General features: G+C 52.1%; 1 protein-coding gene across 1 annotated transcript; it reads right to left on the bottom strand.

The window, feature by feature from the left end:
• Positions 1-15761: 15761 nt before the first annotated feature.
• On the bottom strand, positions 15762-26143 carry FRG1 (FSHD region gene 1). The gene is made up of 9 exons (XM_038755154.1): positions 26045-26143; positions 21899-21969; positions 20103-20228; positions 19535-19592; positions 18809-18923; positions 18186-18290; positions 17922-18013; positions 17480-17590; positions 15762-15856 (listed from the first exon to the last, which is right to left on the bottom strand). The coding sequence occupies exons 1-9, from the start codon at positions 26104-26106 to the stop codon at positions 15820-15822; spliced, it is 777 nt and encodes a 258-aa protein (XP_038611082.1). The 5' UTR covers positions 26107-26143; the 3' UTR covers positions 15762-15819.
• Between the last annotated feature and the right edge of the window lie 964 nt (positions 26144-27107).

The following is a 27107-nucleotide window of genomic DNA, read 5'->3' as shown; positions in this document are numbered from 1 at the left end:
ACGGCTCAGCCCTGCAAGATTATTCTCTATTCATTTTGTTAATATGTTTTGTTTTGTTGTCTGTCTTCCCTATCTAGACTGTGAGCCCGCTGTTGGGTAGGGACTGTCTCTATCTGTTGCCAACTTGTACTTCCCAAGCGCTTAGTACAGTGCTCTGCACACAGTAAGCGCTCAATAAATACGATTGAATGAATGCACTGCACCGCCTTGGGCGCCTACCGTGTGCACAGCGCTCTACTTGCTTGTTGCACATAGTAAGAGCTTAATAAATGCCATCATTATTATTATTATTACTTGCTGCCAACTTCGTTGTCTCTTTGTGTTGCCAACTTGTACTTCCCAAGCGCTTAGTACAGTGCTCTGCACACAGTAAGCGCTCAATAAATACGATTGATTGATTGATTGGGTGCAGAGCAATCAATCCGTGGTATTTATTGAATTCATTCATTCAGTCGTATTTATTGAGCGCTTACTGTGTGCAGAGCACTGTACTAAGCCCTTGGGAAGTACAAGTTGGCAACCTATAGAGACGGTCCCTACCCAACAGCGGGCTCACAGTCTAGAAGGGGGGGACAGACAACAAAACAAAACATATTAACAAAATAAAATAAATAGAATAAATATGTACAAATAAAATAGAGTAATAATTACATACAAACATCTATGCAGGTGCTGTGGGGAGGGGAAGGAGGTAAGGCGGGGGGGATGAGGAGGGTGAGAGGAAGGAGGGGGTTCAGTCTGGGAACTTGTACTTCCCAAGCGCTTAGTACAGTGCTCTGCACACAGTAAGTGCTCAATAAGTACGATTGAATGAATGCACTGCACCGCCTTGGACGCCTACCGTGTGCACAGCGCTCTACTTGCTTAATACAGTGTGTTGCGCATAGTAAGCGCTTAATAAATGCCGTTATTATTACTATTATTACTTGCTGCCAACTGGGCGCAGAGCAATCAATCCGTGGTATTTATTGAATGTTTACTGGGTGCAAAGCACCGTGCTAAGCTTTTGGGACAGTGCACTATAACAGAGTTGGAAGACATGTGTCCTGCCCCTTCATTCGTTCCGGGTATGTGTTGTCCACCAGCGGACTTGACGTGACTGACTCCATTTTGTGCGTGCTGACAGTAACCTTCCATTTTGTGCAGGCCGAGAGAACAACTCCTTTTTGTATTTTCTGCAAGGCTCAGCAACAGATGTCTTCAAGGCCAGTAACAAGTAACACCTATCTATGCAAGGCCATAGGGCAGATAAAACTGCAGAAGGCAGTGAGAACAGAGAATAATGAGAATTTGTAACATCTTGCCGGTCCTAATTGGATTCCTGAAATTCCCAAATGCTCTGCTCCCATGTTGCTGTAACTCAATAAAAGAAACAGTGAGAATGGGATCGGGGCTGCTTGTCATTCGTACCTCTCTCGGGAGGTGAACGGGCAGGTAGCCACTTTCCTCCTTTACTGCTCTATCCGAACTCATGTCTCCGAGTCATTTTTCCTATCTGCGTCACCACCTTGGGTTCTCGAACCCTGTTGCCGATTTACACCGGAGGTTCGGGTGTTGCAGTCACTCGTACCCCATCGGGGTGAACGGGCTGCTCGCCACTTTCCTACTGCCCTTATCTATGACTCGTTCTCTCAGAGTCACTCGTTTCTTCATCGACTAAACAAACCCATATGATAACCCTGTTTGTCGACAACAGTTCCACGAAGGGACCCCGTCATGTTTGTCGATAACAGTATGTCACTCCCCTCCTCAAAAATCTCCAGGGGTTGCCTATCAACCTCCGTATCGAGCAAAAACTCCTCATCATTGGCTTCAAAGCTGTCCATCCCCTCGCCCCTTCCTTCCTCAGCTCCCTTCTGTCCTTCTCCAGCCCAGCCCTCACCCTCCGCTCCTCTTTCATTCAATCATATTTATTGAGCGCATACTGTGTCCTCTGCTGCTCACCTCCTCAGTGGGCCTCCTTCTCGCCCGTCCCGCCGCCGTCCCCCGGCCCACGTCCTTCCCCTCGCCCGGAATGCCCTCCCTCTGCACATCCACCAAGCTAGCTCTCTTCCTCCCTTCAAAGCCCTACTGAGAGCTCACCTCCTCCAGGAGGCCTTCCCAGACTGAGCCCCCCTTTTCCTCTGCTCCTCCTCCCCTCCCCATCGCTCCCACTTGCTCCCTCTGCTCTAACCCCCTCCCCGCCCCATAGCACTTGTGTGTATATGTGTACATTCATTCATTCAATCAATCGTATTTATTGAGCGCTTACTGTGTGCAGAGCACTGTACTAAGCGCTTGGGAAGTCCAAATCGGCAACATATAGAGACGGTCCCTACCCAACAGCGAGCTCACAGTCTAGAAGGGGGAGACAGACAACAGAACAAAACATATTAACAAAATAAAATAAATAGAACAGTAAATATAATAATAATGGCATTTATTCAGCGCTTACTATGTGCAGAGCACTGTTCTAAGCGCTGGGGAATTTACAAGGTGATCAGGTTGTTCCACGTGGGGCTCACAGTCTTCATCCCCATTTTACAGATGAGGGAACTGAGACCCAGAGAAGTTAAGTGACTTGCCCTAAGTCACACAGCTGACAAGTGGTGGAGCCGGGATTTGAACCCATGACCTCTGACTCCAAAGCCCGTGCTTTTTCCACTGAGCCACGCTGCTTCTGCGTAGGTTGATTGGTAGCCACTGGAGATTTTTGAGGAGGGGAGTAACATGCCCAGAGCGTTTCTGCTTGTCTGCTGTGTGACCTCGGGCAAGTCACTTCACTTTTCTGAGCCTCAGTTACCTCATCTGTAAAATGGGGATGAAGACTGTGAGCCCCGCATGGGACAACCTGATCACCTTGTGTCCCCCCAGCACTTAGAACAGTGCCTTGCACATAGTAAGTGTTTAATAAATACTATTATTATTATTATTATTATTATTATTATTATGGGAAATGAGGGCTTAGAGGTGGAGATGTGATCTTTAGGAGGATTTTGAAGGTGGGGAGAGTGGTGGTCTGTGAGCTATGGAGAAGCACACAGTAAGCGCTCCATAAATACTACTGAGTGAATGAATGAATGAATGAGGAGGGATACCAGCCAGAGGGAGGATATGTGCCAACGGTCAGTGATGAGGAATATGAGATCACGGTACAGTGAGTATATGGGTGCGGAGTTGTTTACTGGATGCCTACAGTGCACAGAATACCCTAAGGTGCGTCTAGAATGCAGTCAGTCAATAAATCAAATGTATTGGGCCCTTAATCTGTGCAGAACACTACAATAAGCACTTTGGAGACTTCGGTAGAGTTCGTAGACATTTCTGTCCTCATGGAAGACAGAACTTAAACACACGTACATGAATAAACAGAGAGCTGCCCACCCTATCTATAATTTATTTTAATGTCTTTCTCCCCCACTAGTCTGAAAACTCCTTGAAGGTAGGGATCATGTCTCTCAACAGTATAGTACTTCCCCAAATGCTTGGTACGGTGATCTGCACTCAGTAAATGCTCAAGAAATACCAATGACGGATTGATTGGGTGGTGAGGGGATGGAGGGAGTGGTACTACCCAATTGTGTAATAATAATAATGATGGTATTTGTTGATCGCTTACTATGTGCCAAGCACTGTTCTAAGCACTGGAGGTGACGGAAGTTCTTGAAGAAGTTTTGAAGGGTCATTTGGGGGGAAACGGTGTGAAGTAAGAGATTCACCAGGGCAGCCCTCCTGGAGAAGATGGGATTTCAGAAGGGCCTTGCTGATCAGGGGAGCAGTGATCTGCTGGACATGGAGAAGGAGATCCAGGTAAGAGGGACAGCTGGAATACGGGTTGACAGTGAGAGAGATAGAGAAGCAGTGTGGCTCAGTGGAAAAGAGCCCGGGCTTTGGAGTCAGAGGTCATGGGTTCAAATCCCGGCTCTGCCAATTGTCAGCTGTGTGACTTTGGGCAAGTCACTTCATTTCTCTGTGCCTCAGTTACCTCATCTGTATAATGGGGATTAAGACTGTGAGCCCCACATGGGACAACCTGATCACCTTGTAACCTCCCCAGAGCTTAGAACAGTGCTTTGCACATAGTAAGCGCTTAATAAATGCCATTATTAAATAAGGCCGAGCGAGAAAATTGCCGTTTTATCCTACTCTCCAGTACCATGCCCTTTACATGGTAAGCACTCAATGAATATGACTGACTGATGGACTGATTGTCTGATAGAGGAGTGAAGTGTATTGCTTGGTTGTAGTGGGAACAAGGATAAATAGCGGGAGAGAGTTGATCGGGCACCTTAAAGCCAACCGTGAGGAGTTTCAGCTTGAGGCGGCGATGGAAGGGCAGCCCTGGGAGGTTTTTGAGGAGTGGGGAGATGAACACAGAATGTGTCTCAGAAAATGATCTGGGCAGCAGAGTATGCGTGCAGACTGTGTGCAGAGTGCGGTGTCCTGGCTGCCTTCTGGGGGCTGGGCACTGGGCATTGAGAAGGTTTTGGTTTGCTTGCGGGGAAGACCCTAGGGGCCTTGGTTTTCATTGTGGGCAGGGAATGTACTGTTATATTGAGCGCACACAGTAGGCGCTCAATAAATTCAATTGATTGATTGATTGTGTTGTACTCTCCCAAGCGCTTAGTACGATGCTCGGCACATAGTAAGTGCTCAATAAATACGATTGATTGAATGATTGGTTTGACAGATGAAGGTTGAATGGAGGTATAGTAGCTCAGCAGCCCTGGGCTCTCCAGTCCCCCAACCCTGGATTCTGGGGAAGGCTGGGAGAAGCCCTGCCCCGCAAGCTTTCAGGTCCCTCTGGCTCTTTCACTGCTCTTCCAGCAATATTTCAAAATGTCTTTGACACTCTTACATGCCCAATGCTACACATTTTATGCACTTATTTCCCCCATGAAGAAGCAAAGACAGTTTGAGGTTTGCACAGGGCAAGTTGGACACTCTCTCCACAGTTTACAGATGAGGAACAGAGGCTCAGAAAAGCTGAACAGTTTTCCTTGCATTTATTCATTCATTCATTCATTCACTCATACAATCGTATTCATTGAGCACTTGTATGCAGAGCACTGTATTAAGTGCTTGGGAAAGTACAGTACAACAATAAGCAGACACATTTCCTACCCACAACAAGCTTACAGTCTAGAGAGCACGAGAGGCCACGGCAGGAGAGCTGGGCCTTGAGCCCAGAGAATAATGAGGGTAAGAATAATAGTAATAATTACGACTGAGAGATTTGTAAAGTATTTATTATATTGCAAGCATTGTACTAAGCACTGGGGCAGATACAGTTTAATCAGGTTGAAAACAGTCCCTGTCCTACATGGGGCTCACAGGCTAAGTAGGATGGGGAACAGGTATTAAATGCCCATTTTACAGATGAAGAAACCGAGACCCAGAGACGTTAAATGATTTGCCAAGGTCATACAGCAGGCAAGTGGTGGAGCTGGGATTAGAACACAGCTCCTCTGAATCCCAGGCCCATGCTCTGTCCAATAGGCCATGCTGCTTCCCTATTGAGTCACTGAGTACTCCACGCCAAGCACTGCACTAGGCGCTGGGGTAGAAACAAGATAACTAGATCAGACACAGTCCCTGTCCCTCACAGGATCCACAGTCTCCAGGGAGGGAGGGAGAGAGAGCAGGGAGAGGAGGAATCTGAGGCTCAGGGACGTTAGGTGACTTGCCTGAGGTCACACAGCAGGACTGTGGTGGAAGTGGGACTTCCAGCCCCTGGGCTCGCTCCGCTAGGCAATGCAGGAATTCTGACTCCTGGAATTGTGCCCACACTCCTCCCAACCGTGGCAGAGCCCGGTTGTCAGGGTGCAGCGCCTGTCGCATGGCTGATTCTGGAAGCTTGGAAGACCACCCAGAATCGGGCATGTTTCCTGAGGACAGCCAGCTCTTCCCACGGCAACCCTTGGGGCTGGAATTAGATGGAGTGGGGTGGGTGGGTCCTGCTGCCTTCCCTGCCCACTGAGGGTGCAGGACCTACTGAGGCCTGTTCAATTCTGGCCCCTCTAGTCCTAGACCCAACTACCCACATACACACATGCACACGCAGTGCCAGAACAACAACAACAACAACAAGGGCACCGCCATAACAAGAAACAAAAGAATCAATCAATCAGTAGTATTATTGAGCACCTTCTGTATGTAGAGCACTTTTCTAAGCACCCAGGAGAACTCAGTGAAACAGAGTTGGTAGACATGATCCCTGCCTATAGGGAGCTTACCATCTAAAGGAGAGACGTTGAAATAAATCCCAGCTAGAGGAAATGGCAGCGCAGGTGACCCCTCCTCCCACAGAAGCAGCTCCTGGAGGGGTCCGCGCTCGGAATCCGGAGCCCCAGGGGGTGGACGTTGTTGGAGAGAGGGGACACACTCGGGTCCAGGGTTGGGGCCATGTTTGGGACACAGGAAGGTTAACGGGGAGGCTGTGCTGGGACAGAGCAAAGTTAAAGGGAAAGTCATTCCCAAGTTCTCCCATCAGTCTGTTAGTCAGCCAATCGTATTTATTGAGTGCTTACTGTGTGCAGAGCACTGTACTAAGCACGGTCTTGGCAGTGGGGACCAGCAGGCTCTGAGCACCCGGTGTGGGCTAGGCCTGCTCTGGGTGCTTGGCAGACAGCCGAGTAGCATGAGGCTCAGGCCCCCTCCCCATGAGGAGTTTATGCTCCAACATCATAAACCGGAGTTCCTCTTGATCTCACACAGTTGAAACCCGCTGGATCGGGCCTTTCTGATAATAATAATAATAATAATAATAATGGCATTTATTAAGCGCTTACTATGCGCAAATCACTGTTCTAAGCGCTGGGGAAGTTACAAGGAGATCAGGTTGTCCCACTGGGGGCACACAGTCTTAATCCCCGTTTTACAGATGAGGGAACTGAGGCCCAGAGAAGCGAAGTGATTCACCTAAAGTCACACAGCCGACAGTTGGCAGAGCCGGGATTCGAACCCATAACCCCTGACTCCAAAGCCCACACTCTTTCCACTGAGTCACGCTGCTTCTCTATTTCTTTATTAACATTAATGACTATATCCCCCTCTAGAACCTAAGCTCACTGTGGGCAAGGAACACACCTACCAACTCAGCTATACTGTAATAATGATAATGATAATTATTATTATGATAATCATGGTATTTGTTAAGTGCTTGCTATGTGCCAAGCACTGTTCTAAGCGCTGGGGTAGATACAAGCTTATCAGGTTGCTCCACGTGGGGCTCACGGTCTTAATCCTCATTTTACAGATGAGGTAACTGAGGCACAAAGAAGTTAAGTGGCTTACCCGAGGTCACAGAGCAGACAATAATAATAATAATGATGGCATTTATTAAGTGTTTACTATGTGCAAAGCACTGTTCTAAGCACTGAAAAGCGGCAGAGTCAGGATTAGAACCCACGTCCTTTGACTCCCAAGCCCGCGGCCTTGATCCATTGGATGGAAAGGTTCCTGTGCCCCACTGGGCCACCGGCCACAGATGTGCCGAGAGTGGCGTCGGTGGCGGCGCCGGTGACTGGCAGCACCCGTGGCCGGCAGCCTAACAAAACCAGTCTTGCGGGTACCCAGGTTGAGGGCACACTAGGGCCTAAACCCTCCCCAGAGCACAAGGCGTCTACTCCTGGCTCTGCTAGCTCTTATCCTCTCCCGGACATGTAGCACAGTGCTCTGCGCACAGTAAATACTATGGATTGACCATTTGATGCCTTAGAGCATCAATTGATTGATTGATTGATTGATTGATTGATTGATTAGAGGGGATAAGAGGAGGGAAGCAGCCCGGTGTGCCGAGGCTCAGTAAGCCAGGGGCTTACTGAGTAAGCTGGGGTGGGCTCGGCTCGGCCAGGCCGCCTGTGCACAGAAGTCTCCAGGGCCGAAGGCGTGGACTAGTGGGCCAGGCCTCCCAGAGCTCAACCCAGGCACTGAGCCCTGCGACCAGTCCAGCAGCTGGTGACCCAGGGTGGTGGGATGGGGGCTGAGTGGGTCTGCCCAAGGCCTAGGGAAAAGACCACCAGTCTAAGAGTCAGAGGACCTGGGTTGGGTTTTTTTATGGTTTTGATTAAACGCTTACTATATGCTAGGCACTGTACTAAGCACTAGGGTAGATACAAGTTAATCGGGTTGGTCAAGGTACCTGTCCCTCTTAGGGCTCACGGTCTTAATCCCTATTTTACAGATGAGATCACTGAGGCCCAGAGAAGTGAAGTGACTTGCCCAAGGTCACACAGCAGACAAGTTAAAGAGAAGCGGCGTGGCTCAGTGGAAAGAGCCCGGGCTTTGGAGTCAGAGGTCGTGGGTTCAAAGCCCGACTCCGCCACATGTCCGCTGTGTGACTTTGGGCAAGTCACTTAACTTCTCTGTGCCTCAGTTCCCTCATCTGTAAAATGGGGATTAATACTGTGAGCCCCACGTGGGACAACCTGTTCACTTTGTAACCTCCCCAGCGCTTAGAACAGTGCTTTGCACATAGTAAGCGCTTAATAAATGCTATATTAAAAAAAAAGCGGTAGAGCTGGGATTAGAACCCAGGTCCTCTGACTTCCAGGGCTGTGCTCTATTCACTAGGCCACACTGTTTCTCTCATGCAGAAGCAGCATGGCTTACTGGATAGAGCATGGTCTTGGGAGTCAGAAGGTCAGGGGTTCTAATCCCGGCTCCTCCATTTGTCTGCTGTGTGACCTTGGGTAAGTCACTTCACTTCTCGTGACCTTGGGCAGGTCACAACTCCTCTGGGACACCATTTCATCTGTAAAATGGGGGTTCAATACCTGTTCTCCTTCCCACTTAGACTGGGAGTAAGGGTCTGTGTCTGACCTGGTTATCATCATCATCAATCGTATTTATTGAGCGCTTACTGTGTGCAGAGCACTGTACTAAGCGCTTGGGAAGTACAAATTGGCAACATATAGAGGCAGTCCCTACCCAACAGTGGGCTCACAGTCTAAAAGTTGTCTTGTACCTACCCCAGGGCTTAGTAAAGTGCTTGACGCATGGTAAGCACTTAACAAATACAACTGTGAGTCCCTCGAGGGACAGGGTCTGTGTGTTCTTCCCATGTGTGCACGCTATCCCAGTGTTTAGTACAGAGCTCTGCACACAGTAAGCGCTTCATAAATGTTATTACAACCACAATTATCCTTTATTATTAGCTGGCTACCTCAGAGGCTCACACGGCCCTGGGGTAGCCTGGTCACCCCTCCTCTGGTAGCCCCGGGTGGCCTCTGACTCCCTCGGAGCTGGTCCAGGACAGAAGACGGGTGGGTGAGCCCACTACAGTTTTTTTTTTGGCGACAGCTCTTACTGACCTACTTAGAAGAAACCTGGGCTCGAGTATTTGATTTATCAATCACAGCAGCGAGCGAGGGGAGCTGAAGGCTGTAGTCGTCAGCTCAGCTATTACCTGAATAACCAGTTCAGTAAACCAGAAAGGCGGCATCATTAACCAAAGTGTTTACCAGCAGTTTCCCTCCCTGGCACCGGAGTGGACTCAGCCAGAGTTTAGGCCTCCCAGGCTGCTCCCCCAGGGCCTCAGCGGGGAGCCGGAGACCCCTAAATCCTCCCTCCCAGGAGGGGAGGGGACACCAGATCCTCTGCTTGAACCCGGGGTGGCCCAGCCCAGGACCCAGTTAGGGGCAGTGGGTGAGCACTCGATGCTATGTAGGAAGGCCTCCCGCTTCCCATCACTTCCCTTGACCCCCGGTTTTGACGCAGTTTTAGAATGACGTCAGGGACGGACAGTGGAGAGGAAACCCATCGGGAAGCAGAGAGACCTGTTGGAAAGGGTACAGACCCAGGAGGTAGAGGAGTCGGAGGACCCAGATTCTAATCCCTGTTACACCATTTGCCTGCTGTGTGACTTTGGGCAAGTCATTTCATTTCTCTGGGCCTCACTTTCCCCATCTGTAAAATGGGGTTTCAATACCTGTTCTCCATCCTACCTAGACTATGAACCCCATGTTGGATAGGGACTGTGTCCAGTCTGCTTATATGACGTATATATAGTTCAGTGTTCGGCATATACGATGCGCTTAGCAAACACCACCATTATTCTTACTAAGGAGCTTGCTGTGTGCAGAGCACTGTGCTGAGTGCTGGGGAGAGGATGGTCGTGTCAGCAGGTTCAGCCCCTGGGTGAGGGAAGTTAAACCCAGGACGGATTGAAATCAGTGCGGTCTGGGGGGGGGTGAGTGGTCCTCGGTTTCCCCGGAGATGGAAAGTGGGGCCACATTGCGTCCTCCAATGGCTTCCAAGCACTCTGCGGTCAGGAGTCCTCGAGGGATGGAAAAAGTGAATGGTGTAGGTCGGCTATGCATGGGCACCTGGGAATTGTTGCTGGGAAAATTCTGACACAACCGTTTTGCCACTGGCTCCAGGAGCAGAAGATGGTGGGAAGAAACTCCTTCGGCTTTGGGAAAGGCAGTGAGGCAGCCCCTGTCTCACTTTTTTCTTTTAATGGTACTTGTTAAGCCCTTTCTATATGCCAAGCACCAATCTAAATGCTGGGGTAGGTAGAAACAAGTTTTATCAGGTGAGATAACAGCCCCTGTCCCACCTGGCACTCACAGTCTAAGCAGGAGGGAATAGGATTTAATCCCCACTTTACACTTGAGGCCTGCAGGGAACACAAATGTCCTAACTACAGGAGGAAAATGGCAAGACACCCAGCGGCAATAGATCATTGTTGCCATCACCATCATCATTATGGTATTTACTAAGCACTTCCTCCACTATGTTAGCTGGGCCCCAGCATAACAGGGAGGGACACTGGCTTACTGGTGCCCAGAATAATAATTTTATGTTAATCAAAGTGGGACTGAGTAGGCACTTACTCTGGGCCAAGCCCTGGGCTGAACACTGCGGTAGCTATAGGATACTCATATTAGATTCAGTCTAAGTGGTCAGGAGAGCAGAGAGCTCAACTCCCCCTTATTCAATCATATTTATCGAGTGCTTACTGTGTGCAGAGCACTGTACTAAGTGCTTGGGAAGTACAAGTTGGGAACATATAGAGGTGGTCCCTAACCAACAGCGGGCTCACAGTCTAGGAAGGGGAGACAGACAACAAAATAAAACATATTAACAAAATGAAATTAATAGAACAGTAAATGTGTACAAGTAAAATAAATAGAGTAATAAATATGTACAAACATATATACATAGATACAGGTGCTGTGGGGAGGGGAAGGAGGTAAGGCCGGGGGATGGGGAGGGGAGGAGGGGGAGAGGAAGGAGGGGGCTCAGTGTGGGAAGGCCTCCTGGAGGAGGTGAGCTCTCAGCAGAGCTTTGAAGGGAGGAAGAAAGCTAGCTTGGTGGATGTGCGGAGGGAGGGCATTTCAGGTCAGGGTGAGGACCTGGGCCTGGGGTCGACGGCGGGACAGGCGAGAACAAGGCACAGTGAGGAGGTTAGCGGCAGAGGAGTGGAGGGTGCAGGCTGGGCTGGAGAAGGAAAGAAGGGAGGTGAGGTAGGAGGGGGGTGAGGTGATGGACAGCCTTGAAGCCGAGAGTGAGGAGTTTTTGCCTGATGTGTACGTTGATTGGTAGCCACTGGAGATTTTTGAGGAGGGGAGAAACATTCCCAGAGCGTTTCTGCACAAAGACGATACAGGCAGCAGCGTGAAGTATAGATTGAAGTGGGGAGAGACAGGAGGATGGGAGATCGGAGAGGAGGCTGATGCAGTAATCCAGTCGGGATAGGATGAGAGATTGAACCAGCAGGGTAGCGGTTTGGATGGAGAGGAAAGGGCGGATCTTGGCGATGTTGCAGAAGTGAGACCGGCAGGTTTTGGTGACGGATTGGATGTGAGGGGTGAACGAGAGAGCGGAGTCGAGGATGACACCAAGGTTGCGGGCTTGTGAGACGGGAAGGATGGTAGTGCCGTCAACAGTGATGAGAAAGTCAGGGAGAGGGCAGGGCTTGGGAGGGAAGATAAGGAGTTCAGTCTTAGACATACTGAGTTTTAGATGGCAGGCAGACATCCAGATCACAAGCCTGCAAACTTGGTGTCATCCTCGACTCCACTCTCTCATTCACCCCTCACATCCAAGCCATCACCAAAACCTGCCGGTCTCACCTCTGCAACATTGCCAAGATCCACCCTTTCCTCTCCATCCAAACTGCTACCCTGCTCGTTCAAGCTCTCATCCTATCCCGTCTGGATTACTGTATCATCATCATCATCATCATTATCAATCGTATTTATTGAGCGCTTACTATGTGCAGAGCACTGTACTAAGCGCTTGGGAAGTACAAATTGGCAACACATAGAGACAGTCCCTACCCAACAGTGGGCTCACAGTCTAAAAGGGGGAGACAGAGAACAAAACCAAACATATCAACAAAATAAAATAAATAGGATAGATATGTACAAGTAAAATAAATAAATAAATAGAGTAATAAATATGTACAAACATATATACATATATACAGGTGCTGTGGGGAAGGGAAGGAGGTAAGATGGGGGGATGGAGAGGGGGACGAGGGGGAGAGGAAGGAAGGGGCTCAGTCTGGGAAGGCCTCCTGGAGGAGGTGAGCTCTCAGCAGGGCCTTGAAGGGAGGAAGGGAGCTAGCTTGGCGGATGGGCAGAGGGAGGGCATTCCAGGCCAGGGGGATGACGTGGGCCGGGGGTCGATGGCGGGACAGGCGAGAACGAGGTACGGTGAGGAGATTAGCGGCAGAGGAGCGGAGGGTGCGGGCTGGGCTGTAGAAGGAGAGAAGGGAGGTGAGGTAGGAGGGGGCGAGGTGATGGATGGACAGCCTTGAAGCCCAGGGTGAGGAGTTTCTGCCTGATGCGCAGATTGATTGGTAGCCACTGGAGATTTTTGAGGAGGGGAGTAATACGCCCAGAGCATTTCTGGACAAAGATAATCTGGGCAGCAGCATGAAGTATGGATTGAAGTGGAGAGAGACACTAGGATGGGAGATCAGAGAGAAGGCTGATGCAGTAGTCCAGACGGGAGAGGATGAGAGCTTGAATGAGCAGGGTAGCGGTTGGGATGGAGAGGAAAGGGCGGATCTTGGCAATGTTGTGGAGCTGAGACTGGCAGGTTTTGGTCACAGCTTGGATGTGAGGGGTGAATGAGAGAGCGGAATCGAGGATGACACCAAGGTTGCGGGCTTGTGAGACGGGAAGGAAGTGACGTCAACAGAGATGGGAAAGTCAGGGAGAGGGCAAGGTTTGGGAGGGAAGACAAGGAGTTCAGTCTTCGACATGTTGAGCTTTAGGTGGCGGGCGAACATCCAGATGGAGATGTCCTGAAGGCAGGATGAGATGCGAGCCTGGAGAGAGGGGGAGAGAGCAGGGGCAGAGATGTAGATCTGGGTGTCATCAGCGTAGAGATGATAGTTGAAGCCGTGGGAGCGAATGAGGTCACCAAGGGAGTGTGTGTAGATTGAGAACAGAAGTGGACCAAGCGCTGAACCTTGGGGAACCCCCACAGTAAGAGGATGGGAGGGGGAGGAGGAGCCTGCAAAAGAGACTGAGAAAGAACAACCGGAGAGATAAGAGGAGAACCAGGAGAGGACAGAGTCTGTGAAGCCAAGGTCAGATAGCGTGTTGAGGAGAAGGGGGTGGTCCACAGTGTCAAAGGCAGCTGAGTGGTCGAGGAGGATTAGGACAGAGTATGAGCCGTTGGATTTGGCAAGCAGGAGGTCATTGGTGACCTTTGAGAGGGCAGTTTCCGTGGAATGTAGGGAGCAGAAGCCAGATTGGAGGGGGTCGAGGAGGGAGTTGGCGTTGAGGAATTCGAGACAGCGCGTGTAGATGACTCGTTCAAGGAGTTTGGAAAGGAATGGTAGGAAGGAGATAGGGGGATAACTAGAAGGCGAGGTGGGGTCAAGGGAGGGTTTTTTTAGGATGGGAGAGACGTGGGCATGTTTGAAGGCAGAGAGGAAGGAACCAGTGGAGTGTGAGCGGTTGAAGATGGCAGTTAAGGAGGGGAGGAGGGACGGAGCGAGAGATTTCATAAGTTCAGAGGGAATGGGGTCAGAAGCACAGGTGGCCGGAGTAGCACTTGAGAGGAGGGAGATCTCATCTGAGGATACTGCTGGGAAGGATGAGAGAGTAGCGTAGAGAGTTGAGGGCCGGGGGGTTGGAGAAGCGGGGTGGGGGGGGGGGGGAGGGGAGTGACTTTGGGGTGCTCAGACCTGATGGATTTAATTTTATTAATGAAGTAGAAGGCCAGATTGTTGGGGTGAGGGAAGGAGCAGGGGGAGGAACAGGGGGCCTGAGAAGGGAGTTAAATGTACGGAAGAGCTGACGGGAATGATGGGCATGGGTATCAATAAGGGAGGAGAAATAGTTTTGTCTGGCAGAGGAGAGGGCAGAGTTAAGGCAGGAAAGGATAAACTTGAAGTGAACGAGGTTGGCATGGTGTTTAGACTTTCGCCAGCAGCGTTCGGCAGCTCAAGCATAAGAGCGAAGGAGGCAGACAGTGGCAGTGATCCAGGGCTGTGGGTTAGTGGTGCAAGAGCGGCGAAGGGAAAGGGGAGCGAGTGAGTCGAGCTGAGTAGAAAGGGTAGAGTTGAGAGCAATAATCTGAACATCAAGATTGGGTAGAGAGGAAAGGGAGGCAAGGTGGGGTGTGAGGTGCTCAGAAAGATGGATGGGGTCGAGAGAGCAGAGGTCTCTGTGAGATAGTAATATACATTAACGGGAGAGGAGTGTGAGTGAGGAGGCAGGTGAGAAGGGTATGATCAGAGAGAGGGATTTCAGAGTTGGTGAGTTCCTTATACAGATAAGGAAGGTGAGGCCCGGTGAGGTTCAGTGAGATGTCCGAGGTCACACAGCAGGGCAGTGCAGAGCTGGGATCAGAACCCGCCTCCCAGCCCTGCGCTCTCTGGCCTGGGCCAGCGAGGAGGGAGGTGGGGAAGGGGCGGGCAGGCTGAGGGAGGGAGGTGGGAAGGCCAGCTGTGCTGGCACTGAACCGGCTGCCTTGGCCTGAATGGACCGGCCACGCTGGGTCCTGGCTTCCGGTGGAGCCTGTTTGCGTACAAGTCAGGTGCCAGTGGAGCCCCCGGCAATCTTCTCCGCCGGCACCTCAGCCGAGGGTGATGCCCCTAGGGAACCACCGTAGTTCACTGGTTTCAAAGGGAGAGTGGTGGGGGAAGGAGGGACAGGACGGGAGTAGCCCCAGGGCTGGTAATGTTTAAACCACGTCCGTCCTTTGTGCCCTCCTGCTGACTGGGTGTGCCCATTCAGTCAGAACGAGGCCGGCTGGGCTTGGGGAGGGAAAAACAGGCCTGTGCTTCTCCCCGCAGTTCCCAGGCGATGGGCCGCTCTCCTCCTCCTCTCCCCGGCCCTGATCTGCCCCTCTGCGATCCTTGGGCAATTGGACCCAATGCTGGCTCGTCCTCCCCTCTGTCCTCGTATGGCCCCCAATCCTGTCATCCTGCTTGGCTACTCTCTGGGGGCAGGGTGCAGCCTGCTAGCCCGGGAGTTAAAGAACACAAGCCAAGGGTTCTGAGGTTTATAGCCTGAGTTCTGGCTCTGGCCCCGGCCCTAGCCTGAATCTCCCCTGCAGTGAACCAGCCCAGACCCCCACTCCCTGCCTCTCTCCGCACCTTGACCCATCCCAGACCAGACCAACCCCCACCCAACTCTCCCCCACGGTGACCCAGTCCGGAGGGGGCCCCCGCCTCTCTCTTCCAGTGACCCAGTCCGGCCCAAATGACGTATCTGAGTCTCCCGGCTTTAGGGTGCTGCTGGGGGTGGTGGAACACTGAGCTCTGAGGGATAGATGAAGGGTTACTGGACACACGAGAATGAAACAGCAGCTTTACAAAAGCAAGACTCCTCTGGCGGCTTTATTTGGGTAGGCGGGCAGGCAGCGGGCTCACTTGCAGTACCTGTCGGCTTTCAGCTTGGCTCGCCTGTGGAAACAGAGAAGCCCGAACTGAGGGAAGAACCTTGAGACAGAGATGGCAGGGTCAAGCCAGCCGACGGAGGGCTGGCCGGGCTGGCCCCCCTGCTGCCCCAACCGCCAGCCCCAGCCACAAGCCCCCGCCATGGCTCTAAGGTCTTTCCTGGGAGAGCCTTCCCGGAAGGACAGGTGCAGGCCCGGGCCTACTCATTTTCACCCTGGCATTGCCTGGAATCCCCTCAGCTGTCGGCTCAGCCCGGCTTCACCGTGACAGGGCAAGATGGGAAGGAGGTGCAGGGGAGAAGAGGGGCCCAGGGCTGATGGGCCAGGTCAGGGCTCTACAGGAGAAGTCCATCTTGCCCACAAACAAGAACCCTGCAAGACCGACAAATGCTTCCCCGAGCCGGGTGACGTGACCTTCCCAGCAATGTGGAAAACCAGGGGCGGGGTGGGCATTGGTCAACTCAAGACCTATGTTGCAGCCGTGGGCCTCGGGGTGAGTAGGACCTAAATGAAGACCCTCCCCTCTGGAGAAGGGAGATACACAAAGGCTGTACTGGGGGTGAAGCAGCCTGGGCTGGAGGCCGGGGGGAGGGAGGACACTGCCCTGGTGAGGGGCAGGGGGAGCGATGCCCTTCTGCCCAAGTTCTGCCCATGTGCAGCCTTTGGACCATCATCCAGAGACCAAGCTTAACATGCAAGCATGCTCAAGGAACTGGAATCTGCCCTAGACCAGCAAAAAGATGACCAAGCAGACACGGGTCAGGTTAACTTCTCTCCCAGCCACACAGGGCTGTCGGTTTTCAGATCTGAGGAAATGGAAGATCCTGGTGCTGGGGTTGTGGGGGCGGCAGGGGAAGAGAAACTTCAGAATTTATGCTCACGCAGCTCGTAAACTTGGAATGAACCAGAAATGAAGAGCATGTAAACTGACAGTCCTAAGAGGCACGATCCCTGGTAACAACCAACCGCTGCACAAAGATCCATCCTGCCAGTCTGAAAGGGCTTAGGAATGGGAGCTTCCACCCATGGTGTGAGGGGGCTGGTGGTTTCCCCCATGGGCTCCGCTGCACCTGAAGGGCCACTGAAATTCTGTCTGGCAGTGAGGTTTTGTGCCGCCTCTCAAGCGCCGGCTTTGGCCTTGGTCACAGGGTCCCGAGCACTGTATGGAGAGCTCAGAGATCACAGGAGATCCCGCTCAGCTCAGCCAGGGCAACCATCTGCACTATAGGAAGGCGGAATGGCACCTCCCGGCTGGACTGGTGCCTCTGTCAGCCGTCCATCCATCCACCTGCCCCTGCTAGCAGCCACTAGTCTCGGCAGAGCAAGGACCAAGACCAGCCAAGGAGCGAGTGCCGGGTGGTGGCCAGGGCCACTGCTGAGGTTTCCTTCTAGCCTGGAGCGGGGGAAGCAGCTTGCAGGAATGGGATCTGCTGGATTGGGGAGGTCCCCTTAGGCCTTCTCAGCCTTGGCAGGGGCACCTAAACTAGTGCCATGCCACTCAGGGCCCAGGGGGCCCTGGTTCAGGATTCAGCAGCAGACCACGCTGCCCTTTTCATATCAGGGTGGAGAGACAGACAGACTGTAGACAGACGGTCGGATGGACGGGAAGGGGCGTGGGCCCCGGCTATACCTGTCCAGGAGAGTCTCGTGGAAAACCCCTTCTTTCCGGGCCTTCTTCAGCACCTTGCTGTCTTCTTGGCTGATCTTTAGCTTGCGGTCTTGGAAACTCTGGAACTTCTTGCTGCAAAAAATAAAGGGATGGGAAGGCTGCTCCAGTTTTGGCTGGACTCTAGTCGGGGGGGACCACTGAGGCCACAGAAAGGGGGTGCTTGGAAGGTTGAGTGGAAGGGGGGCAAGGCAGCCTGGAACCACCAGGGAAAACCAAATTGCCCAGTCCCTCCCAGTTGGGAACTTGTCACCCTCATTTTCCTGGCATGAGGAGGGATAGGCCCCATTGAAGATGGAAAATGAAGGGGCAGGATGTTTTCTGGGAGGTAGAGGGGTTGGATGTGGGGGTGGAGAGAGGAGAGAGTAGTGGCCCGGCTCCAGCCAGCCAGGAGGTGAGCACGTACACATAGTTGATTTCACACTGTTTCACGTTCCCTTTGTCCTCCTGGGGAATGTCATCCTTCTTCTCTGTTTCTCTCTCGGCGCAGGATCGGATCTAGACAGGGGCCGGGGCGGGAGGGCAAAGCGGGTGTCAGTTATCGTTACTCTGGCCAGCCGGCCAGCAGCGCAGACCTCAGAGCGGAGGTGGGCCTCCTGGGAGCAAAGCGGGGAGCCGAGTGATCCCTAGCCAGCCGGGACCCTCAGAGCCGCAGGGGGAAATCCTTTACCTTGATCATTTCCTGTTCTCCCGCTGTCTTTCTCTTGGCTTCGATGTCGCCTGCATCGTTGCAGCTGATGAAGCAGCTGTTCGAGGCCAGCAGAGCCATCTTGCCCTGCACGGGAGCCATCACGCTACCATCAGGACTGGCCGCTAGAGAACCACGCCCCCAGGGGGGTGCGAGGATGCTGGGGAAGACCCCAGGGGTCAGCACCGCTCCAGAGCCCAGGGAACCGGAGAAGGAAATCCCCCCGCCAATCCCTCCAGAGACCTTTACCCTGGAAAGCAGGTTGGGTGGTCTATGCTGGGTATTGGGGGGAGAGTCAGGGGTGGTGGAAGGTCTGCGCTAGGCCACAGAGGGAGAGTCGGGGTGGTGGATGGCCTGTGCCGGGTCACTGGGGGAGAATCAGGGGCACTGAAGGGACTGTGTCGGGTCACTCAGGGAAAATCAAGGGCACTGGAGGGTCTGTGCCAGGTCACTGGGGGAGAAGTGGACAATTCTCTCACGCGTTTTCTAACTCCTGCAGAATCAGGGGTCCTCACTGTCATCGCTGACCGTCACCAACTCATAGCTCAACAGCCCGGTCCCCAGCCCCCAGACCCTTTTCCCCGGCCCCCGGCTTGCACACTCACGTCCTGAAACACAGGTTCCCACTGCTCTCGGGGTCCGATGGCGTCGGAGCGGCCGACCACCAGCCCGTCTGCGTTTATGCCCAGGTACTTGCCATAGCCGGACTTCAGGGCAATCCTTCCCTCGGGGACAGACAGAATAGACATGTCACGCCCAGTGGGGCCAGGCCAAGCCGGGAACTCGCACACTGCATGGCCTCTGATGTGCCGGCAGCCTCAAACAGGCCTGACTTCACCCGTCACGTTCTCTCGCGCCGGCCCCCAGTGCTTCCAAACCTCCGCCATGGCCGAAGCAAACGTAACCATTCAGGGGGCCGCTGCCTGCCCAGCCCAGTGTGAGACCCTCGTAGTGATCCCATGACCCAGCCTGCTGGGATGCCCACTCACCCATTTTCCTCGTTGTAAACTGAGCCCCCACATGCAGAAGTGGCCCACCCCATATGCCTCCTGGCCCTTTGGGAGAGAGGTAGCCCCCTGATCCCTGCTCCCGGGCCTGAGCTGCCCTCCACTCAGTCGGGCCTCAGAGCCCCCCACCCCCGCCAACCTCAGTGACCTAGGCCATCTGGCACCTGGCCCCCAGAGTGGCCGTGTCCAGATTGATGAGGGTGGGCTTGAGTCTGCCCAACCCACCGCTCCCCGCAAGGGAGGGAGCATGGGCTGGGGGTGACAGAGCTCGGATCATCACAGGACAGTTCACACACAAGGCCCTATCCCAACCACCCCAGTTACCTGGAATCCGACAGCTTGACCGCAGTCAACTGCTCCGGGGGACTGGGGCCTTCATCTTCTGTAAAAGACACACTCACTCAAAACCACTCAGCGACCAGGGGTGAGAGCACAAGCTGGGGGTGGAGGGAGGCCCTGGGGCTGCAACAAGGCTGGGAGGGCGGTGAACGGGCCCACGCCCCGGGGATGAGCCTGGCCAGGCCTCAGCCACCCGGGCAAGCTCTGGAAATGTCTCTCAAAGGTCCCCGGGGGAGTCAGGGGAGCAGTCCCGTAGACCATTTACTGAGGAGCCGGCAGACCCCTGTTCCTTCTGGGGCTATCACCAGGCTTCCCTCTCCGCTTCTCTCCCAAGAAGGTGGCCCTCCGAGAGCCGGAAGCCCCGAATTCTTTCCCAGCACACAGTACAATGCTCCACACAGGGTAAGCGCTCAGTCAGTACAATTCCTACTGACCGAGCAGGTCTGGAGTGGGGCCCAGGGCCTGGTGGGGGCCCAGATCCCCACGCTGCTCAGGCGGCTGACCGAGCTGACAGCAGACCCTTCCCCCCACCGGCCTACTGCCCACAACCTACCTGGTCTGTGCGGAGCCCCGAGAGTGAAGAGGCCGTTGTCCAGGGCATGGACGTAGGCCCCTCTGTCCATCTCAATCGCCACGGTTCCGGAAATCTCACCAAATTGCCTGACGGCCCACCAGCTCCCTAGTGGCAAGAGGAAGCTTGAAGACTGGCTGGGTCTCAATGCCTCTCCCTCCATCCCCCACCACCACCCCCCGGGGGCCGGTTTGGCGTGGCCCCCCTCTTCCCCCTGCCATCATGGCTCAGAGTGGTGACCAAGCCCTCAGCCTCCCAGCTCCTTGGGCAGCTGCTGAAACCACCAATGACCCACAGATTCAGCCCTCTGCAAGGGGCGGGGGCCTTGGGGGGAGGGGAGAGGAGGAGCTGATTCCTCCAATCCCACCCCTAACGAAGCCCAACAGCCACCGCAGACTGTGAGCCCACTGTTGGGTAGGGACTGTCTCTATATGTTGCCAACTTGTACTTCCCAAGCGCTTAGTACAGTGCTCTGCACACAGTAAGCATTCAATAAATACAATTGATTGATTGATCTCAGGGAGGGGCCCTTCCCCAGGGTAGGAGCCCCCCTCTGCCCACCACACTGAGCTTTGCTTTGTGCCAAGAGGGGGAGAAGGCCCCTGACTACAGGCCTCTGGGGTGTTGGCTGGGATGTCCCTCCCAGCTCCCCTCCCCCGACCTGAGTACTGCCACTGGCCTGGGGCAGGTCCAGGCTCTGTTCTGGCTCAAGCCTCTACAGAAACAGCAGCATGAAGGAAAGCTGGGATTGGTGGTGGTGGCGGGGGGCAAACAGGCCCCTCAGAGAGGACGTGGTTTCTTCAGAGACTTTGGGCTCATGGGGGAGCTGCAGCCCCGACGTGGGGGGCACTGGAGGGATTGTAGCAGGGGGGGTGCAGGTTTCTGGAAGAGGTCCAGGGGCTGTCAGATCACCCCATTCTCTCCACCCACTTCTGATGGAAGGAATCCCAGAGGAATCAGTCCGGCCCCACCATCACAGCACTAAGGAGCCCAGAACCCGAGCCCCTGGCCTGTCTGTCCCGCCCTGCTCAGTCCTGGGGGAGGGGGAAGCCAAGTAGGGCACGGCAAAGGGCTCAGGCTGCGTGGGCAGGGGAGGAGCCCATAGGTAGCCAGCCTCTCTCCCTGCTGGGAGGAACCCTTGAAGGCCACAGGGTGGCTAGGAGTGACCACAGTGTGTGTGGCAACCTAAGGGAGGTCTTGGATCTCTCACTAGACAACCGGGGGACTGGTTTTACAGGCCCAAATAACTCAGCTCAGGCTTGCACAGGGGAAAGTCAATCGCGTTTATCGAGTGGTTACTGGGGACAAAGCGCTGTACTGTGTACTTGGGAGAGTACAATACAACAGTAAGCAGACACATTCCCTAGGAGATTCAGTGATGTTGAATGGTCTGTGCTGGGTCACTAAGGAAGCATCTGGGATGGAGTTGTATTGTACTTTCCCAAGCACCTAGTACAGTGCTCCGCACCCAGAAAGAGGTCGATAAATACAACTGAATGAATGAGAGGAGTGATTTGGGGTGCTGGATGGTCCGTACTGGGGAGAGTCAGTGGTGTTGGATGGTCTGTGCTGGGTTACCGAGGAGAGTAAGGGACGGAGAAGGGAGAGTCAGGAGTGCTGGGTGGTCCACCACTAAACATGATGGGGTGGGGAGGTGGGGGGGCGGGGGCAGTGTCTAGGAAGGCATCCTGCCATGGCTTCTTCAAGAATTCTAGGGCTCTGGTCTATGACAAGAGCCCCGGGCTGGTTGGCGATCCCTGGGGGCACTGATCACTCACCCACGATATCCAGTTTGCTTTCTTCATCTTCCTCTCTGTTTCTCTTTTTGTCTTTATTCTTTTTCTTCTTCCTGTAAGAGGCAAAACACATTTATAAAATGCCTTGTGGCAGTACGGTAAGCACTTGGTCCCTGACGTTTGAAAGGCTGGCAAAGGGACCACGACCCTAACTTTGCAACGCTGTGGCCAGCGGAGTTTTCGGGGAGCGCTTTCGGGCAGACTGACTGCGGGACCCCGCCCCAGCCTCCAAACCCCGAGGCCCACGCTGGCTAGCGGGCGGTAAAGGGCTGCGTTCCTGGAGCGCTGTTATCCGGGGACGGGGGAGAGCTGGGGGTCTTTCTCCTGTATTCCCAGTGCCCTTCTCCAGGCTGCGAGGGGGAAGGCAGGCCCTGGCTGCAGGGTCCCTTACTAATTCATTCAATCTTATTTATTAAGCGATTACTGTGTGCAGAGAACTGTACTACGCGCCTAAGAACACTACCACAATAATAATAATAATGGCATTTATTAAGCACTTACTATGTGCAAAGCACTGTTCTAAGCACTGGGGAGGTTACAAAGTGATCCGGTTGTCCCACGGGGGGCTCACAGTCTTCATTCCCATTTTACAGATGAGGGAACTGAGGCCCAGAGACGTTAAGTGACTTGCCCAAAGTCACACAGCTGACAACTGGCAGAGCCGGGATTCTAACCCCTGACCCGACTCCAAAGCCCGTGCTCTTTCCACTGAGCCATGCTGCTTCCCTTAGTATATATTATTTATTCATTATTTAATAAATGTAATATTTATTATTTATTTATTTTTATTATTTATTGTCACAATAAATAGTAACAATCCCTGCCCACAAAGAGTCCACAGTCTTGAGGGATAATTAACTATGTGCTAGGCACTGCACAGTCCCTTATCCCACATGGGGCTCACAGTCTTAATCCCCACTTTACAGATGACGAAACTGAGGCACTAGATGGAAGCTCCCAGAGACAGAGGCACAGAGATGAGAGACAGGGAAGCAGAGATGACTTCTAGACTGTGAGCCCGTTGTGGGGTAGGGACCGTCTCTGTTGCCGATTTGTACTTCCCAAGCAGTGCTCTGCGTACAGTAAGCACTCAAGAAAGCGCTCACTTCACTTCCCTGTCCCTCAGTTCCCTCATCTTTAAAATGGGGATGAAGACTGTGAGCGTGGGACAACCTGATAATAATAATAATGACATTTATTAAGCGCTTACTATGTGCAAAGCACTGTTCTAAGCGCCGGGGAGGTTACAAGGTGATCAGGTTGTCCTACGGGGGGCTCACAGTCTTCATCCCCATTTTACGGATGAGGTAACTGAGGCACAGAGAAGTGAAGTGACTGGCCCAAAGTCACACAGCTGACAATTGGCGGAGCCGAGTTTTGAAGCCATGACCTCTGACTCCAAAGCCCGGGCTCTTTCCACTGAGCCATGCTGCACAATAATAACAATAATAATGATGGCATTTATTAAGCGCTTACGATGTGCAAAGCACTGTACTAAGCGCTGGGGAGGTTACAATTATTCTTAATTATAATGGCATGTATTAAGCGCTTACTATGTGCAAAGCACTGTACTAAGCGCTGGAGGTGATCAGGTTGTCCCATGGGGGGGCTCACGGTCTTAATCCCCATTTTACAGATGAGGTAACCGAGGCCCAGAGAAGTGAAGTGACTTGCCCAAAGTCCCGCAGCTGACAATTGGTGGAGCCGGGATTTGAACCCATGACTTCTGACTCCAAAGCCCGGGCACTTTCCACTGAGCCACGCTGCTTAATAATAATAATAGCATTTATTAAGCGCATACGATGTGCAAAGCACTGTACTAAGCGCTGGGGAGGTTACAAGGTGATCAGGTTGTCCCATGCGGGGGCTCACAGTCTTCATCCCCATTTTACAGATGCGGTAACTGAGGCCCGGAGAAGTGAAGTGACTTGCCCAAAGTCCCACACCTAATTGGTGGAGCCGGGATTTGAAGCCATGACCTCTGACTCCAAAGCCCGGGCTCTTTCCACTGCGCCACGCTGCTTCTCTTGTAACCTCCCCAGCGCTTGGCACAGTGCTTTGCACAGAGTAAGCGCTTAATAAATGCCATGATTATTATTATTATTATCCAGGCTCCACCACAAGTCTGCTGTGTGACCTTGGGCAAGTCACTTAACTTCTCTGAGCCTCAGTTACCTCATCTGTAAAAATGGGGATTACGACTGTGAGCCCCACGTGGGCCAACTTGATCACATTGTATCCTCCCCAGCGCTTAGAACAGTGTTTTGCACAGAGTAAGCCCTTAATCAATCAATCAATCGTATTTATTGAACGCTTTCTGTGTGCAGAGCACTGGACTAAGCGCTTGGGAAGTACAAGTTGGCAACATATAGAGACAGTCCCTACCAAACAGCAGGCTCACAGTCTAAAAGGGGGAGACAGAGAACAAACCAAACATACTAACAAAATAAAATCAATAGAATAGATATGTACAAGTAAAATAAATAGAGTAATATATATGTACAAACATATATACATGTGCTGTGGGGAAGGGAAGGAGGTAAGATGGGGGGATGGAGAGAGGGGCTTAACAAATGCCATCATTAGTATTATTATTATTATTATTATTATTAATAGAGACGATGGAATGAATGAAAGAGATGCGAGGCAATCAATCAGTCGTATTTATTGAGTGCTTACTGTGTGCAGAGCACTGTACTAAGCGCTTGGGAAGTCCAAGTTGGTAACATCTAGAGACAGTCCCTACCCAACAGCGGGCTCACAGTCTAAAAGGGGCGGGGGGGGACAGAGAACAAAACCAAACATACAAACAAAATAAAATAAATAGAATAGATATGTACAAGTAAAATAAATAGAGTAATAAATATGTACAAACATCTATACAGGTGCTGTGGGGAAGGGAAGGAGGTAAGATGGGGGGGGATGGAGAGGGGGGCTTAACAAATGCCATCATTAGTAGTATTATTATTATTAATAGAGACGATGGAATGAATGAAAGATGCGAGGCAATCAATCGTATTTATTGAGCGCTTACTGTGTGCAGAGCACTGTACTAAGCGCTTGGGAAGTCCAAGCTGGCAACATCTAGAGACAGTCCCTACCCAACAGTGGGCTCACAGTCTAAAAGGGGGGGACAGAGAACAAAACCAAACATACAAACAAAATAAAATAAATAGAATAGATATGTACAAGTTAAATAAATAGAGTAATAAATATGTACAAACATATATACAGGTGCTGTGGGGAAGGGAAGGAGGTAAGATGGGGGGGATGGAGAGGGGGCCTTAACAAATGCCATCAGTATTATTATTATTATTAATAGAGACCATGGAATGAATGAAAGAGATGTGAGGCAATCAATCGTATTTATTGAGCGCTTACTGTGTGCAGAGCACTAGGACTAAGCGCTTGGGAAGTACAAATTGGCAACATCCAGAGACGGTCCCTACCCAACAGCGGGCTCACAGTCTAAAAGTGGGGGGGGGGGGGGGCAGAGAAGAAAACCAAACATGCTAACTAAATAAAATAAATAGAATAGATATGTACAAGTAAAATAAATAAATAGAGTAATAAATATGTACAAACATCTATACAGGTGCTGTGGGGAAGGGAAGGAGGTAAGATGGGGGGGATGGAGAGGGGGGCTTAACAAATGCCATCATTAGTAGTAGTATTATTATTAATAGAGACGATGGAATGAATGAAAGAGATGCGAGGCAATCAATCGTATTTATTGAGCGCTTACTGTGTGCACAGCACTGGACTAAGTGCTTGGGAAGTCCAAGTTGGCAACATATAGAGACAGTCCCTACCCAACAGCGGGCTCACAGTCTAAAAGTTGGGGGGGGGGGCCAGAGAAGAAAACCAAACATGCTAACTAAATAAAATAAATAGAATAGATATGTACAAGTAAAATAAATAAATAGAGTAATAAATATGTACTAAGCGCTTGGGAAGTACACGTTGGCAACATCTAGGGACGGTCCCTACCCAACAGTGGGCTCACAGTCTAAAAGGGGGAGACAGAGAAGAAAACCAAACAGACTAACAAAATAAAATCAATAGAATAGACATGAACCAGTAAAATAAATCAATAAATAGAGTAATAAATATGTAGAAGAGACCCACCTGCGGGCGTCGCTGCCTTTGAGCACGAGCCGGGTGGACTTGACGGTCTCGTACTCGGCCATGGGTCCGGCGCCCGGGCTGGCGATGGAGGCCGCGGCGGTCCCTTGCAGGCCGAGGCGGTCCCTTGCATGGCTTCTCGGAGGAAGTCCCGCCCCTCCGCCCCTTCCGCCTGGCCCGCCGGTGAGGCGCCGCGCGGCCTTGCTTCAATTAACCTCTGTGGGATTCCCAAATCAATCAATCAATCGTATTTATTGAGTCCTCACCGTGTGCAGAGCACTGGACTGAGCGCTTGGGAAGTCCAAGTTGGCAACATCTAGAGACAGGCCCTACCCAACAGCGGGCTCACAGTCTAGGAGGGGGAGACAGACAATAATAATGCTGGAATGCCCCCAATCCCTCTGCCCATCCGCCAAGCTAGCTCTCTTCCTCCCTTCAAGGCCCTGCCGAGAGCTCACCTCCTCCAGGAGGCCTTCCCACACTCAGCCCCTTCCTTCCTCTCCCCCTCGTCCCCCTCTCCATCCACCCCATCTTACCCCGTTCCCTTCCCCACAGCACCTGTATAGATGTATATACGTTTGTGCATATTTATTACTCTACTTATATTTTACTGGTACATATCTATTCTATTTATTTTATTCTGTTACTATGTTTGGTTTTGTTCTCTGTCTCCCCCTTTTAGACTGTGAGCCCACTGTTGGGTAGGGACTGTCTCCATATGTTGCCAATTTGTACTTCCCAAGCGCTTAGTACAGTGCTCTGCACACAGTAAGCGCTCAATAAATACAATTGATGATGATGATGATTTAGACTGTGAGCCTGCTGTTGGGTAGGGACCGTCTCTATCTGTTAATAATAATAATAATTATGGCATTTGTTAAGCGCTTACTATGTGCAAAGCACTGTTCTAAGCGCTGGGGGGGGATACAATGTGATCAAGTTGTCCCATGTAGGGCTCACAGTCTTAATCCCCATTTTTACAGATGAGGGAACTGAGGCTCAGAGAAGTTAAGTGACTTGCCCAAGGTCACACAGCAGACTTGTGGCGGAGCAGGATTCGAACCCA

The sequence above is a fragment of the Tachyglossus aculeatus genome, chromosome 12 (genome assembly GCF_015852505.1).
Source record: "Tachyglossus aculeatus isolate mTacAcu1 chromosome 12, mTacAcu1.pri, whole genome shotgun sequence".
In the NCBI taxonomy this organism is placed as follows: domain Eukaryota; kingdom Metazoa; phylum Chordata; class Mammalia; order Monotremata; family Tachyglossidae; genus Tachyglossus; species Tachyglossus aculeatus.
Note: the sequence above shows the minus strand (reverse complement) of the source record. Positions and strands in the feature narration are given on the sequence as shown.

Coding starts and splice junctions, on each gene's coding strand:
- FRG1 (XM_038755154.1), bottom strand. CDS start 26,106: ATGGCCGAGTACGAGACCGTCAAGTCCACCCGGCTCGTGCTCAAAGGC. Junction 19,593..20,102: donor CGGGGCTCCGCACAGACCAG/GTAGGTTGTGGG, acceptor TGTCTTTTACAG/AAGATGAAGGCCCCAGTCCC. Junction 18,291..18,808: donor GGGAACCTGTGTTTCAGGAC/GTGAGTGTGCAA, acceptor GCTCCCGTGCAG/GGCAAGATGGCTCTGCTGGC.